Consider the following 12,531-nt stretch of genomic DNA (forward strand, 5'->3'; position numbering starts at 1 on the left):
CATCATACTTTAAAAATCTTAGCTAGCAAACTAGACAAGCAGTCATCATCATGAATCAAGTCGACAATCTACTGGCAAATCCTTTTCAATTCTTGTCATATGAAGATAAATTATAGATAAAACGTATCGGTGCTCATCATCCGTTGGACATAAACATTACACAGAAAGTTGGAAATCGCAAATTCAAGAATGAGTGGTTTGGAAGGAATCAGTGGCTAACTGCAAGTGTTGCAAAGCAATCACTAGCCTTCTATTCGGTGGAGAGGTTGTGTGGTCCAAGTCTGGGTTTAGAGTCTTTTTTTCAAGCTTAAACAGATAAACAGTCACACGCAACACAATAGGCAAGAAAAAGTTGAATACATTGTCCATGCTGTCAATTCAGAATTACTTCTGCCGCGTTCAAAACAACTGGAAACTCGGAACTGGGAAATCTCAGACTTTAGTGAGTTCAAGGCAACTGGGAACTCTGAAAAAAAACAAGCTCCGACTGGGAAAATACGTTTTGAACGGTCATCCAACTCGGAATTCCAAGTCGGGAGCTCCGACCTGAAGATCACTGACGTCATGATTCAACCTTGTTTTTTTCTGAGTTCCCAGTTGTCTTGAAAGCACCATAAATCCAGAGAATGCCAGACAAAATTTGTCCACAAGAAGGATCCCCGTGCCACCTTCCTGTTCAAGTGAGCACAGCACAACAGTGAGCCCAAAAATGTCTTGTATGCTGCTGCATAAATGAAGTAATATGCCAGGGAGATATGTATACTGTAGCTAAGAAAGTAATACTAAGTGTATGTTGTGTTTTAAGCTGTTAGCAGCCCATGTGCCTCACACTAATAACTTGGTCCCTTTCCCCCTCATAACTTAGCCTACTGTTCTGACTTGGTGGTGCACATGTAGCATATAGCCTGTTTTAGAGAGATGTAATCATTTAACATTTTAAGAGCTTTCATTGTCTACTTATACAGTATGCACCCTCATAGATAGATATTATCCTGACCAACTTGCCCTCCAAATACACCTCTGCTGTTTTCAATCAGGATCTCAGCGATCACTGCCTCATTGCCTGCATCCGCTATGGGTCCGCGGTCAAACGACCACCCCTCATCACTGTCAAACGCTCCCTAGAACACTTCTGCTAGCAGGCCTTTCTAATCAACCTGGCTCAGGTATCCTGAAAGGATATTGACCTCATCCCGTCAGTCGAGGATGCCTGGTCGTTCTTTAAAAGTAATTTCCTCACCATCTTAAATACGCATGCCCCTTTCAAAAAATGTAAAACTAAGAACAGATATAGCCCTTGCTTCACTCCAGACCTGACTGCCCTTGACCAGCACAAAAACATCCTGTGGCGGACTGCAATAGCATCGAATAGTCCCCGAGATATGCAACTGTTCAGGGAAGTCAGGTACCATTACACACAGTCAGTCAGGAAAGCAAAGGCTAGCTTTTTCAAACAGAAATTTGCATCCTGTAGCTCTAAATCCCAAAAGTTTTGGGACACTGTAAAGTCCATGGAGAACAAGAGCACCTCCTCCCAGATGGCCACTGCACTGAGGCTAGGCGACACGGTCACCACCGATAAATCCATGATAATCGAAAATGTAAATAAACATTTCTCTACGGCTGGCCATGCTTTCCTCCTGGCTACCCCAACCCCGACCAACAGCTCCGCACCCCTCGCAGCTACTTGAACGAGCCTCCCCAGTTTCCCCTTCACCCAAATCCAGATTGCAGATGTTCTGAAAGAGCTGCAAAACCTGGACCCGTACAAATCAGCTGGGCTAGACAATCTGGACCCTCTCTTTCAAAAATGATCCACCGCCATTGTTGCAATCTCTATGCAACCTCTCTTTCATTTCGTCCGAGATCCCTAAAGATTGGAAAGATGCCGCTATCATCCCCCTCTTCAAAGGCGGTGAAACTCTAGACACAAACTGTTATCCATCCTGCCCTGCCTTTCTAAAGTCTTTGAAAGCCAAGTTAATAAACAGATCACTGACCATTTCGAATCCCACCGTAACTTCTCTGCTGTGCAATCCGGTTTCCGAGCTGGTCACGGGTGCACCTCAGCCACGCTCAAGGTACTAAACGATATCATAACCGCCATCGATAAAAGACAGTACTGTGCAGCCGTCTTCATCGACCTGGCCAAGGCTTTCGACTCTGTCAATCACCGTATTCTTATTGGCAGACTCAATAGCCTTGGTTTCTCAAATGACTGCCTCGCCTGGTTCACCAACTACTTCGCAGATAGAGTTCAGTGTGTAAAATCAGAGGGCCTGTTGTCCGGACCTCTGGCAGTCTCTATGGGGGTACCACAGGGTTCAATTCTCGGGCCGACTACTCTTTTCTCTGTATATATCAACGATGTCGCTCTTGCTGCGGGTGATTCCCTGATCCACCTCTACGCAGACAACACCATTCTGTATACATCTGGCCCTTCTTTGGACACTGTGTTAACTAACCTCCAAACGAGCTTCAATGCCATACAACACTCCTTCCGTGGCCTCCAACTGCTCTTAAACGCTAGCAAAACCAAATGCATGCTTTTCAACCGTTCTCTGCCCGCACCCGCCTGCCCGACTAGCATCACTACTCTGGACGGTTCTGACCTAGAATATGTGGACAACTACAAATACCTAGGTGTCTGGCTAGACTGTAAACTCTCCTTCCAGACTCATATCAAACATCTCCAATCCAAAATCAAATCTAGAATCGTCTTTCTATTTCGCACACAAAGCCTCCTTCACTCACGCCGCCAAACTTACCCTAGTAAAACTGACTATCCTACCGATCCTCGACTTCGGCGATGTCATCTACAAAATAGCTTCCAATACTCTACTCAGCAAATTGGATGCAGTCTATCACAGTGCCATCCGTTTTGTTACCAAAGCTCCTTATACCACCCACCACTGCGACCTGTTTGCTCTAGTCGGCTGGCCCTCGCTACATATTCGTCGCCAGACCCACTGGCTCCAGGTCATCTACAAGTCTATGCTAGGTAAAGCTCCGCCTTATCTCAGCTCACTGGTCACGATAACAACACCCACCCGTAGCACGCGCGCCAACAGGTATATCTCACTGGTCATCCCCAAAGCCAACACCTCCTTTGGCCGCCTTTCCTTCCAGTTCTCTGCTGCCAGTGACTGGAACGAATTGCAAAAATCACTGAAGCTGGAGACTTACATTTCCCTCACTAACTTTAAACATCAGCTATCTGAGCAGCTAACCGATCGCTGCAGCTGTACATAGTCCATCTGTAAATAGCCCACCCAATCTACCTACCTCATCCCCATATTGTTTTTATTTACTTTGCTGCTCTTTTGCACACCAATATCACTACTTACACACCATCATCTGCTCATCATCATCTGCTCATCTATCACTCCAGTGTTAATCTGCTAAATTGTAATTACTTTGCTACTATGGCCTATTTATTGCCATACCTCCTCATGCTATTTGCACACACTGTATATAGACTTTCTTTTTTTTCTATTGTGTTATTGACGGTACGCTTGTTTATTCCATGTGTAACTCTGTGTTGTTGTTTCTGTCTCACTGCTTTGCTTTATCTTGGCCAGGTCGCAGTTGTAAATGAGAACTTGTTCTCAACTAGCTTACCTGGTTAAATAAAGGTTAAATATTTTTTTTTAAATAAATAAAATGTATCTTACAGTTCTGACTTGGTGTACAGGGAGAATACTGTAAGAACGGCCCATGTTCTGAATTCTTTGGCTCTACATTTCAAAAGTGCTGAACAAATAGTTATGTTGATTACATCCGTCTTAGCTCACTCATTAATGTCTTAATCGATATTAAGGATTGCCTCTTATCCGCTTATCGTTCCCTTATGCCATAGTTTGTACATATCAATTGTCAGTAGAAACTACATTTGTTTAAACAAGTCAGCCATATCAGCATGTTGTTTAAAAAGGCAGTCAATTAGGCTGAATTAACTGTTGCTGCCAGACAAGGCACTGCTGATAGCCAGGTGTAGCAGTGGTAAGGATTCATTCCATGGTGCTGAAAGGAAGGCTCTGCTATTGGGACAGCTTCATGTCGGCCCTAACAGTTTTTGTGGCACCGCTTGTTACCATTACAGTGGAATGAATGTATTGTTAGTGTTGTCTTGTGTTGTGTAGTGGCTTTACTGGCATGCATCAAAAACATTTTGGGGGAATTTGCCACACCAAGATTAACATGCTAAAATCGCCACTGAGCCTACTGTCCAAACTCCAGCCACTTGCATTGCTTAGCCTGAGCATTATCATTGCATTTTCAGTCATGCAATATCAATACTATACCACATATCATCATGTTTACCTCTGGTGTAATGGTGATGGGTATTTACCATAGAGAATGATTGAGGCTTTTAGTGGCCAAAAGGTCGTATTAACACAGGCAGTGCCATAGAGCTCGCCAGCTTGTAGTCCTCAAAAACAGAAATGAGTTGCCCCAGATTCCTTGAGCAATTTCTATTGGGAAAATGAATAGTAACCTTTCGGTTACTAGCCCAATGCTCTAACCACTAGGCTACCTGCCACCCCCTATCTCTCTCTAATGTGGTCAACTGGGTGGGACTGGTGACCCTGGTGACCCACCTGGTGACCCTGTTGGAGTCATGTTCAACCAGATCATCAGGAGGGATAAGTCAACCTTGAAGAAGAAAATTCACTATTTCAAAATGGAGATTTCCTCAATGGCGCTGCCCATGCTGTCACAGACTCTATAACTGCACAGATACAAAGACGAGTCCTCTATCTATCTCTATGGTTTTTACTGCAGTCCCCCTGAAGTCCCTTGACACTACAACTTTATTGTCAAATTTGCATAGGAAATGTGTATTTTTGCTGTCTTATGTTATTTTCCAACACCCGGGGCTGTGAAGGAGTTAATTAAAACAGAAAGAAAAACTGAAAACTCTCTCTGTGGTTGTCCTCTCCTCATAATAGGACAGCAAACATTATCTGTGTGCATATGTTTGTTTGACTCTCACTGTCTGTTTTGATGTTGTGTAACATTCTCTCTCACTCTCTCTCTCGCTCTCTCAACTGTGTCTCTCTCTCTCAACTGTGTCTCTCTCTCAACTGTGTCTGCAGAGGTTTATCATAGTTTCTCAGAAAGGCTGATGCTCATTTTGCTGCCTCTACATTTACAAAAGGAAGTGAGACATGCCTTGGGGGTATTGTTGTCGGTCTCTGAGCCTTGCTTTTTAAAGTTTGTGTGCATTAAAGAAAGCACCTGGCTGAGTTTAATGGAAGTTCTGTCTTAAACAGCAAGAAAAAAGGGGCTCCTTTTTGTATCAAAGATTTTGCAAGTGTTCTGTCTAAAGTGTGTGTATGCGTGTGCATGCATGGATGTGTCAGGGTGTGTGCATGTATTGGCATACATACAGTTGAAGTTGGAAGTTTACATGTACCTTAGCCATATACATTTAAACTCAGATTTTTTTTACAATTCCTGACATTTAATCCTAGTAAAAATTCCCTGTCTTAGGTCAGTTAGGATCACCACTTTATTTTAAGAATGTGAAATGTCAGAATAATAGTAGAGAATGATTTATTTCAGATTTGATTTCTTTCACATTCCCAGTGGGTCAGAAGTTTACATACACTCAATTAGTATTTGGTAGCATTGCCTTTAAATTGTTTAACTTGTGTCAAACGTTTCAGGTAGCATTCCACAAGATTCCCACAATAAGTTGGGTGAATTTGGGCCCACTCCACCTGACAGAGCTGGTGTAACTGAGTCAGGTTTGTAGGCCTCCTTGCTTGCACACACTTTTTCAGTTCTGCCCACACATTTTCTATGGGATTGAGGTCAGGGCTTTGTGATGGCCACTCCAATACCTTGACTTTGCTGTCCTTAAGCCATTTTGCCACAACTTTGCAAGTATGCTTGGGGTCATTGTCCATTTGGAAGACCCATTTGCGGCCAAGCTTTAACTTCCTGACGGATGTCTTGAGATTTTGCTTCAATATTTTCACATAATTGTCCTGCCTCATGATGCCATTTATTTTGTGAAGTGCACCAGACCCTCCTGCAGCAAAGCACCCCCACAACATGATGCTGCCACCCCTGTGCTTCACAGTTGTGATGGTGTTCTTTGGCTTGCAAGCCTCCCCCTTTTTCCTCTAAACATAACGATGGTCATTATGGCCAAACAGTTCTATTTGTGTTTAATCAGACCAGAGGACATTTCTCCAAAAAGTACGATCTTTGTCCCCATGTGCAGTTGCAAACCGTAGTCTGGCATTTTTATGGCGGTTTTGGAGCAGTGGCTTCTTCCTTGCTGAGCGGCCTTTCAGGTTATGTCGATATAGGACTTTTTTTTACTGTGGATAGAGATACTTTTGTACCTGTTTCCTCCAGAATCTTCACAAGGTCTTTTGCTGTTGTTCTGGGATTTATTTGCACTTTTCGCACCAAAGTACGTTCATCTCTAGGAGACAGAACACTTCTCCTTCCTGAGCGGTATGACGGCTGCGTGGTCCCATGGTGTTTAAACTTGCGTACTATTGTTTGTACAGATGAACGTGGTACCTTCAGGCGTTTGGAAATTGCTCCCAAGGATGAACCAGACTTGTGGAGGTCTACAAAAGGATGAACCAGACTTGTGGAGGTCTAACATTTTTTTCTGAAGTCTTGGCTGATTTCTTTTGATTTTCCCATGATGTCAAGCTAAGAGGCACTGAGTTTGAAGGTAGGCCTTGAAATACATCCACAGGTACACCTCCAATTAACTCAAATGATGTCAATTAGCCTATCAGAAGCTTCTAAAGCCATGACATAATTTTCTGGAATTTTCCAAGCTGTTTTAAAGGCAGTCAACTTAGTGTATGTAAACGTCTGACGCACTGGAATTGTGATACAGTGAAATAATCTGTCTGTAAACAATTGTTGGAAAAATTACATGTGTCATGCACAAAGTATATGTCCTAACTGCCAAAACTATAGTTTGTTAACAAGAAATTTGAGAAGGGGTTGAAAAACAAGTTTTAATGACTCCAACCTAAATGTATGTAAACTTCCGACATCCACTGTACCTGATGTGTGTGATTAATGTGAGTGATTTGTCTCAGTTGTAGGCCTACCCAGTAACTGCAGACATAAAAATTCTATTGAACTACAACTTACTTTTGACAGAAGTCTTCCTGTAGGAGACAGAAAGAAAAAGGATAGCTGTTGAGAATCAGACAGCAGTGCAGCTCTGCACAATACTCCCCACACTGGGGATGGTAACAGTCAGCACTCAGGGATCTCTACACAAGACTACATCAGAGAAACTCATAATGGCTGCATGGTTTTTATTTACAAGATGCAGTATGTACAAAAGTTCATAGAAAAAAACAACAACATTAATTGAAGACCAGCAGACAAACAAAAAAATATTCACATTCCACTGCATTGTAAACATCATATGAATTTGATCAGAAATATTGGACAATAATTTATGTGCTGTAGCTTGCTCAATATAAAACACTTGTTAGTGTTTAGTTAGCTTGCGAAGAATATGTTTTTTTATACATATGGCTATGTTGTATGGGTATGTTGTATAGGTACGTAACGGTTTCTTATAGCTATAATAATAGAACTCTGGTGTGCAGACAGTAAATTAAAAGGTTGTTATTCTATACATAATCTTGACTTCAGTTGTACTTTCAGTGCAACAATTACGTGTGCATGTCAATCACTTGATTGACAAAGCTTACTGCATTAGAACAGCTAGAATGGACAGATTGAGAAGAAAAAGCCAACCAGTGCTCCAAAACACATTGCAAAAAGAAAAGGATGTATTCGTTCAAAAGCAGGGAATCTTTTTAATTTTATTTCTTGCATTTTGTGTGCGCCATTGAAGAGATCCCCTTCAGTAACTATAGCAACCGCTCCACAGTAGCATCCACAGTAGCAGTCCACATAACAGGAGGCTCCAATGTAAGCCGTCATTGTAAATAAGAATTTGTTCTTAACTGACTTGCCTAGTTAAATAAAGGTTTAAAAAAAACAAAGACCCAGAAAGAACTAATAGGAGCCCACCTTTGGATGTTGGGCTCCTATTGGTTGGTGGAGGTGTGTGTAACCTCATCCCTGTTTCCCCTTCATTCTCCCTGTGAACTGCTCGTGTGGTTAATAACCTCACTTTTTTACTTTCCAAAGCTGCCCTTTCTTCCTCCCCAGCAGGAGAGGCCAGAGTGGGGAAGGGACAAGTGTACACCGGGATCGAGCACCCCAGCTCCAGCCATTTGGAGAAAACAGATGAAGTGAAGTTGAGAAGTTTCTCTGGAGAGGAGGAGACGGAGGGAAGAACTGAAGGGTCAGGATCCTCAAATCTCTGTGAGAGAGGGATGTGATAAGGGAGGAGAGGAAAGGTGGATAATGGAGGAGAGGAGTTGTTATTAAACAAACATACAGTGCAAGCACTGTCATTGATTGATAGCCGTTTCTCTGGGGAGTTAACCTCTGTGGTATACATTGCGTACATTATAGGTGACCTGAACAGGAAAACTATGCACTGGTTATAGCATAGTCAAGCCACATGGTCAGGAAAAAAAACTTTATTCTCCCCCGTTTTATCCCTTTTCTGTCATTTTTTGACTATAACAACAAGGCATCTTTATAGTGTTTTGTTGCATTTGCAGGGGCACAGTTATGTTTTATTTTTACACGTCTTAGTCCAAAATGTTTAAGGCTGCTGCGTCTCTTTTGAGTACATGCTGCTACTTGTTCAACCCCTCTGGCAACCTACAGTACACTCTCTCTTTCCAAAACAGTTCATATAGACTACTAGAGTCACAGCCTCTGGAAATAGTTTGGGGAAGACAGTTTTACCAGCAATACAGACAGCTATATTGTTTCGCTAATACTTGACTAGTAAAGGACCAATGCACTACTTTAGTAGGAGGGAGGGAGGGAGGGGGGGGGGGGGTGCTGCACCCATACTTCCCGCGACAATGACTAGAGTATGTCCACGACATTGTAAAGTTATACCTACCTCTCTTGTCATACCCCTGTCATCCAGGGCTTGTATAAGGTTGGAGATGAATTCGAAGCTATGGTGCTCTGGCCACAGCTGGCTGCGGAGCTGGAGCCAGGAGTCAGAGAGAACAGTCGCAGCTCCGAACACACAACACTGGAGGGACAGCCGAGGCAGAAGTAGGATTTTAGACACAGAGGTTACGCTGATGATTTGAATAGACGGCGCACCACACAGAGCTGATCATCATTGTGCTAATCAGAGGTTATTGATTATCCTGCCCAGTAACGCTGACATCAACACAAATTTAGACTTCAGAGTACTGGAACCAGTGGAGGCTGCCGAGGGGAGGACGGCTCATAATAATGTTTGGAAGAGAGCGAATTGAATGGCGCCAAACACATGGAAAACCAGTGTTTGATACTGTATATTTGATACCATTCCACAAACTCCGCTCCAGCCATTACCATGAGCCGGTCCTCCCGCATTGCTCAACAGAGAATCAGAATGAAGGATTTAATGATAGACAGCAGATACACTAAGTGTGACATGTTTGTTTAAAACACGAGAATAAATAATTTACTAAAATGGTGTCATTTAATCAATAGATAGTGCCTCACCGGATCAGTGTTGCACAGCAGGTTGACATTGTAGTGGTGGGAAATCCAATAGTCTTTAGGGAACACCTTACGCTTGGAGGAAAAAACTGGTTCAGGAATTACAGTATACACAAGAGTATCTATGCCAATAGACAAAACATCGAATTGATAAAACATGTAACCACTAGGAAGTGAAAGCATATTTGTTTAAACCACTGTCATTACTCAGGGTGCATGCAGGTACAAAAGGATAGCCACAACGTTCAACTCACAAATCCAGCGTGGTCTGAGTTAAGGGTGGTTTGAAGATTCTTGACAACCTCCCTCAAAAAGTCATCACATCCACTACCTTGGAGTGTCAATATTGATAGCAACAGTAAAACTGTGTGAGAGAGATCGAAGTATAGAGAGATAGTGAGATGCAGCAGGTTAATGGATGGAACATTTCTGTGTCTTGCCCATGTGGTTCCAGCCACATGCTTAATGAGAAACATCATGACTTCATGTTGACTTACGAAAATTAACTACAAACCTAAATTACAGAACCACTATATGAATTACAGTACAATTGTAACGTGGTCAAATTAATCAAACAAATACAAATCCACGAATCAATCAATTAACATTTGCATACTCTGAATTGATGTAATCACTGAATTCCTCTTACCTGATCGTGACATCCTTTTATCTTCATGAGAAAGGCCACTTCTCCATTTCTGTGGTTGAAAGCATGCAATAAGCATGCAGATTAAATAAATCCTCTGGTCTGACTAGGCAAAGTTTCCTCAGCGGTTACTTCAAGTGTGTGACACAGAGAGAGAGAGAGAGAGCTATGAGTCTTTTCTTTTTCCTCTACTGTTGAGACTCCAGCTTAGTTGACCTCTTTTTTAGAATTCCTCCTTTTGTCTCCCTGGTACTTTCCAAATCTCCTCACCCCCTTCTCTCTCTCACGCAATCTGCACTGCGCTCTCACTTTGGATTTCCCGACCTCTCAGGCTGTCAAGCTGCAGCCTTTCCCTTTCCTTCTCTCTCTCTCTCCTTTCCCTTTCCCTTTCCCTGTTGACCCAGTATATTACAGACCTCACTCTCTGCGCACCCTTTAAATGGCTAATGGACAGAGTGAGAGAAACAGACCCGCTATCTCTCTCTCGCCCTCTGGGCAGTCTGTCTGTGTGAGCTCAGACAGAGGCTAGCCTGAAAGGGAAAGTGCTTGATATCTGCTCCCTGTAAATCTCTCAGCCCCTCCCACCACCAGTCATTTCACTTCCCTATTGACTGACCAAGCCCCCTCTCCCTCTTAATTCAATTCAATGGGCTTTATTGGCATGGGAAACATATGTTTACATTGTCAGAGCAAGTGAAATAGATAAACAAAAGTGAAATAAAAAATAAACAGTAAACATTACACTCACAAAATTTCCTCTCTCACTTTCTCTCTGCCCCCCCCCACCCCAAACAAGGCCTCAGAAGGCTTAAGTCATGCCATATGTTTTCAATCCACCTCCCACACCCATGAGCTTGTGTACATGCCTCCTTGTCTCCAGTGAGCCAGTTAGTAATACTCATCCTGTTGAGTCACCACACAGAGGGAATCTCATAAATCCAGAATTATCTTGTATTTTTTTTAGGCTAAAAGGATTGCAACACTGACTGACATACGCTGCAAGTCATTCAAGTGTGCAAGCTTAGATACTTCCTCACATTTGACTTTTTGTTATGACAAACTAGTATTGAGAAAGTGAGTGGGGATCAGAAGTAGATCAATTAGTACATTGTCATGTTCAAGTCTTACATAGTAATTGTTGTAGTACTACTTCTTGTGTCACTTCCATTTTGAACATGGGCCAAGAGAAACAGTGAATGTTCCAGAGATCCAAAGGGAAAAGGAAGACAGAGTTCTGCAGTCCAACAGACCAACATTCTTCAGCCTCCCAGAGGCACCATCAGTCCTAACTCTTTTCACCTTGGTCCTCTGCATAGGGCAGTAGGATGATCCATGATCCCTCAGGTCAGTTTAGCATATTCTTCCTTTATGGTTCAGGTTAAGAAGTGGGAAGGATAAGATGGTCTGAGATCTGCGTGTAAGAGCTTCTACCCAGAGTGCCCTCTGTAATTATTGAGACAGCGAAACATTTTTTAAAATTATTTTGGTTCTGTACTCCAGCACTTTGGATTTGAAATTATACAATGACTATGAGGTTAAAGTGCAGACTGGCAGCTTTAATTTCAAGGTATTTTCCTCCATATCGGGTGAACAGTTTAGAAATGATAGCACTTTTTTGTACATAGTCCCTTCATTTTAGGGGACCAAAAGTATTGGGACAAATTCACTTATATGTGTATTAAAGTAGTCAAAAGTGTAGTACTTGGCCCCATATACATAGCACGCAATGATTACATCAAGCTTGTGACTTGGAGTCACTTTTATTGTAAATAAGAATATAACATGTTTCTAAACACTTCTACATTAATGTGGATGCTACCATGATTACGGATAGTCCTGAATTAATCGTAAATAATGATGGACAAAGTTACAGACTCAAAAATATCATACCCCCCAAAAATGCTAACCTCTCACCATTACAACAACATGGGAGGTTAGCATTTTTGGGGGGTATGATATTTTTGAGTCTGTAACTTTGTTTTGTCTACTCTACTATATTATAAGACCTAACGTTCCACCAGCGGGCTGGCCTACAGTTTACAATATCAAATCAAACCTTGACTGGGTCATGTGTAACCAACTGTATTTCTTTGTTCTGTGTTGAAAACACACTTTAAGTAAGTATGATTCACTGGTACATACCATTTATAAAAATAAAATAAATAAAAACAAGCTCTCAAATTTCTCCCACTATTTTTAAGAACTATAATATAAGTAGAAATACACACAAAAATGTATGTTATAATATGCACAATCATTATATACAGTACTTGTCAAAAGTTTGGACACCTACT

The 12,531-nt window shown here is 42.1% G+C and overlaps 1 protein-coding gene across 1 annotated transcript; it reads right to left on the minus strand.

Annotated features, from left to right (window-relative positions):
* Window positions 1-7,299: 7,299 nt before the first annotated feature.
* LOC129837731 (uncharacterized) lies at window positions 7,300-10,779 on the minus strand. The gene is made up of 5 exons (XM_055904124.1): window positions 10,241-10,779; window positions 9,846-9,955; window positions 9,595-9,666; window positions 8,993-9,130; window positions 7,300-8,332 (listed from the first exon to the last, which is right to left on the minus strand). Exons 1-5 carry the CDS (start codon window positions 10,314-10,316, stop codon window positions 7,967-7,969), a joined length of 762 nt encoding a protein of 253 aa, XP_055760099.1. The 5' UTR covers window positions 10,317-10,779; the 3' UTR covers window positions 7,300-7,966.
* Window positions 10,780-12,531: the final 1,752 nt, after the last annotated feature.

The sequence above is a fragment of the Salvelinus fontinalis genome, chromosome 38 (assembly GCF_029448725.1).
Source record: "Salvelinus fontinalis isolate EN_2023a chromosome 38, ASM2944872v1, whole genome shotgun sequence".
Classification (NCBI taxonomy): Eukaryota; Metazoa; Chordata; class Actinopteri; order Salmoniformes; family Salmonidae; genus Salvelinus; species Salvelinus fontinalis.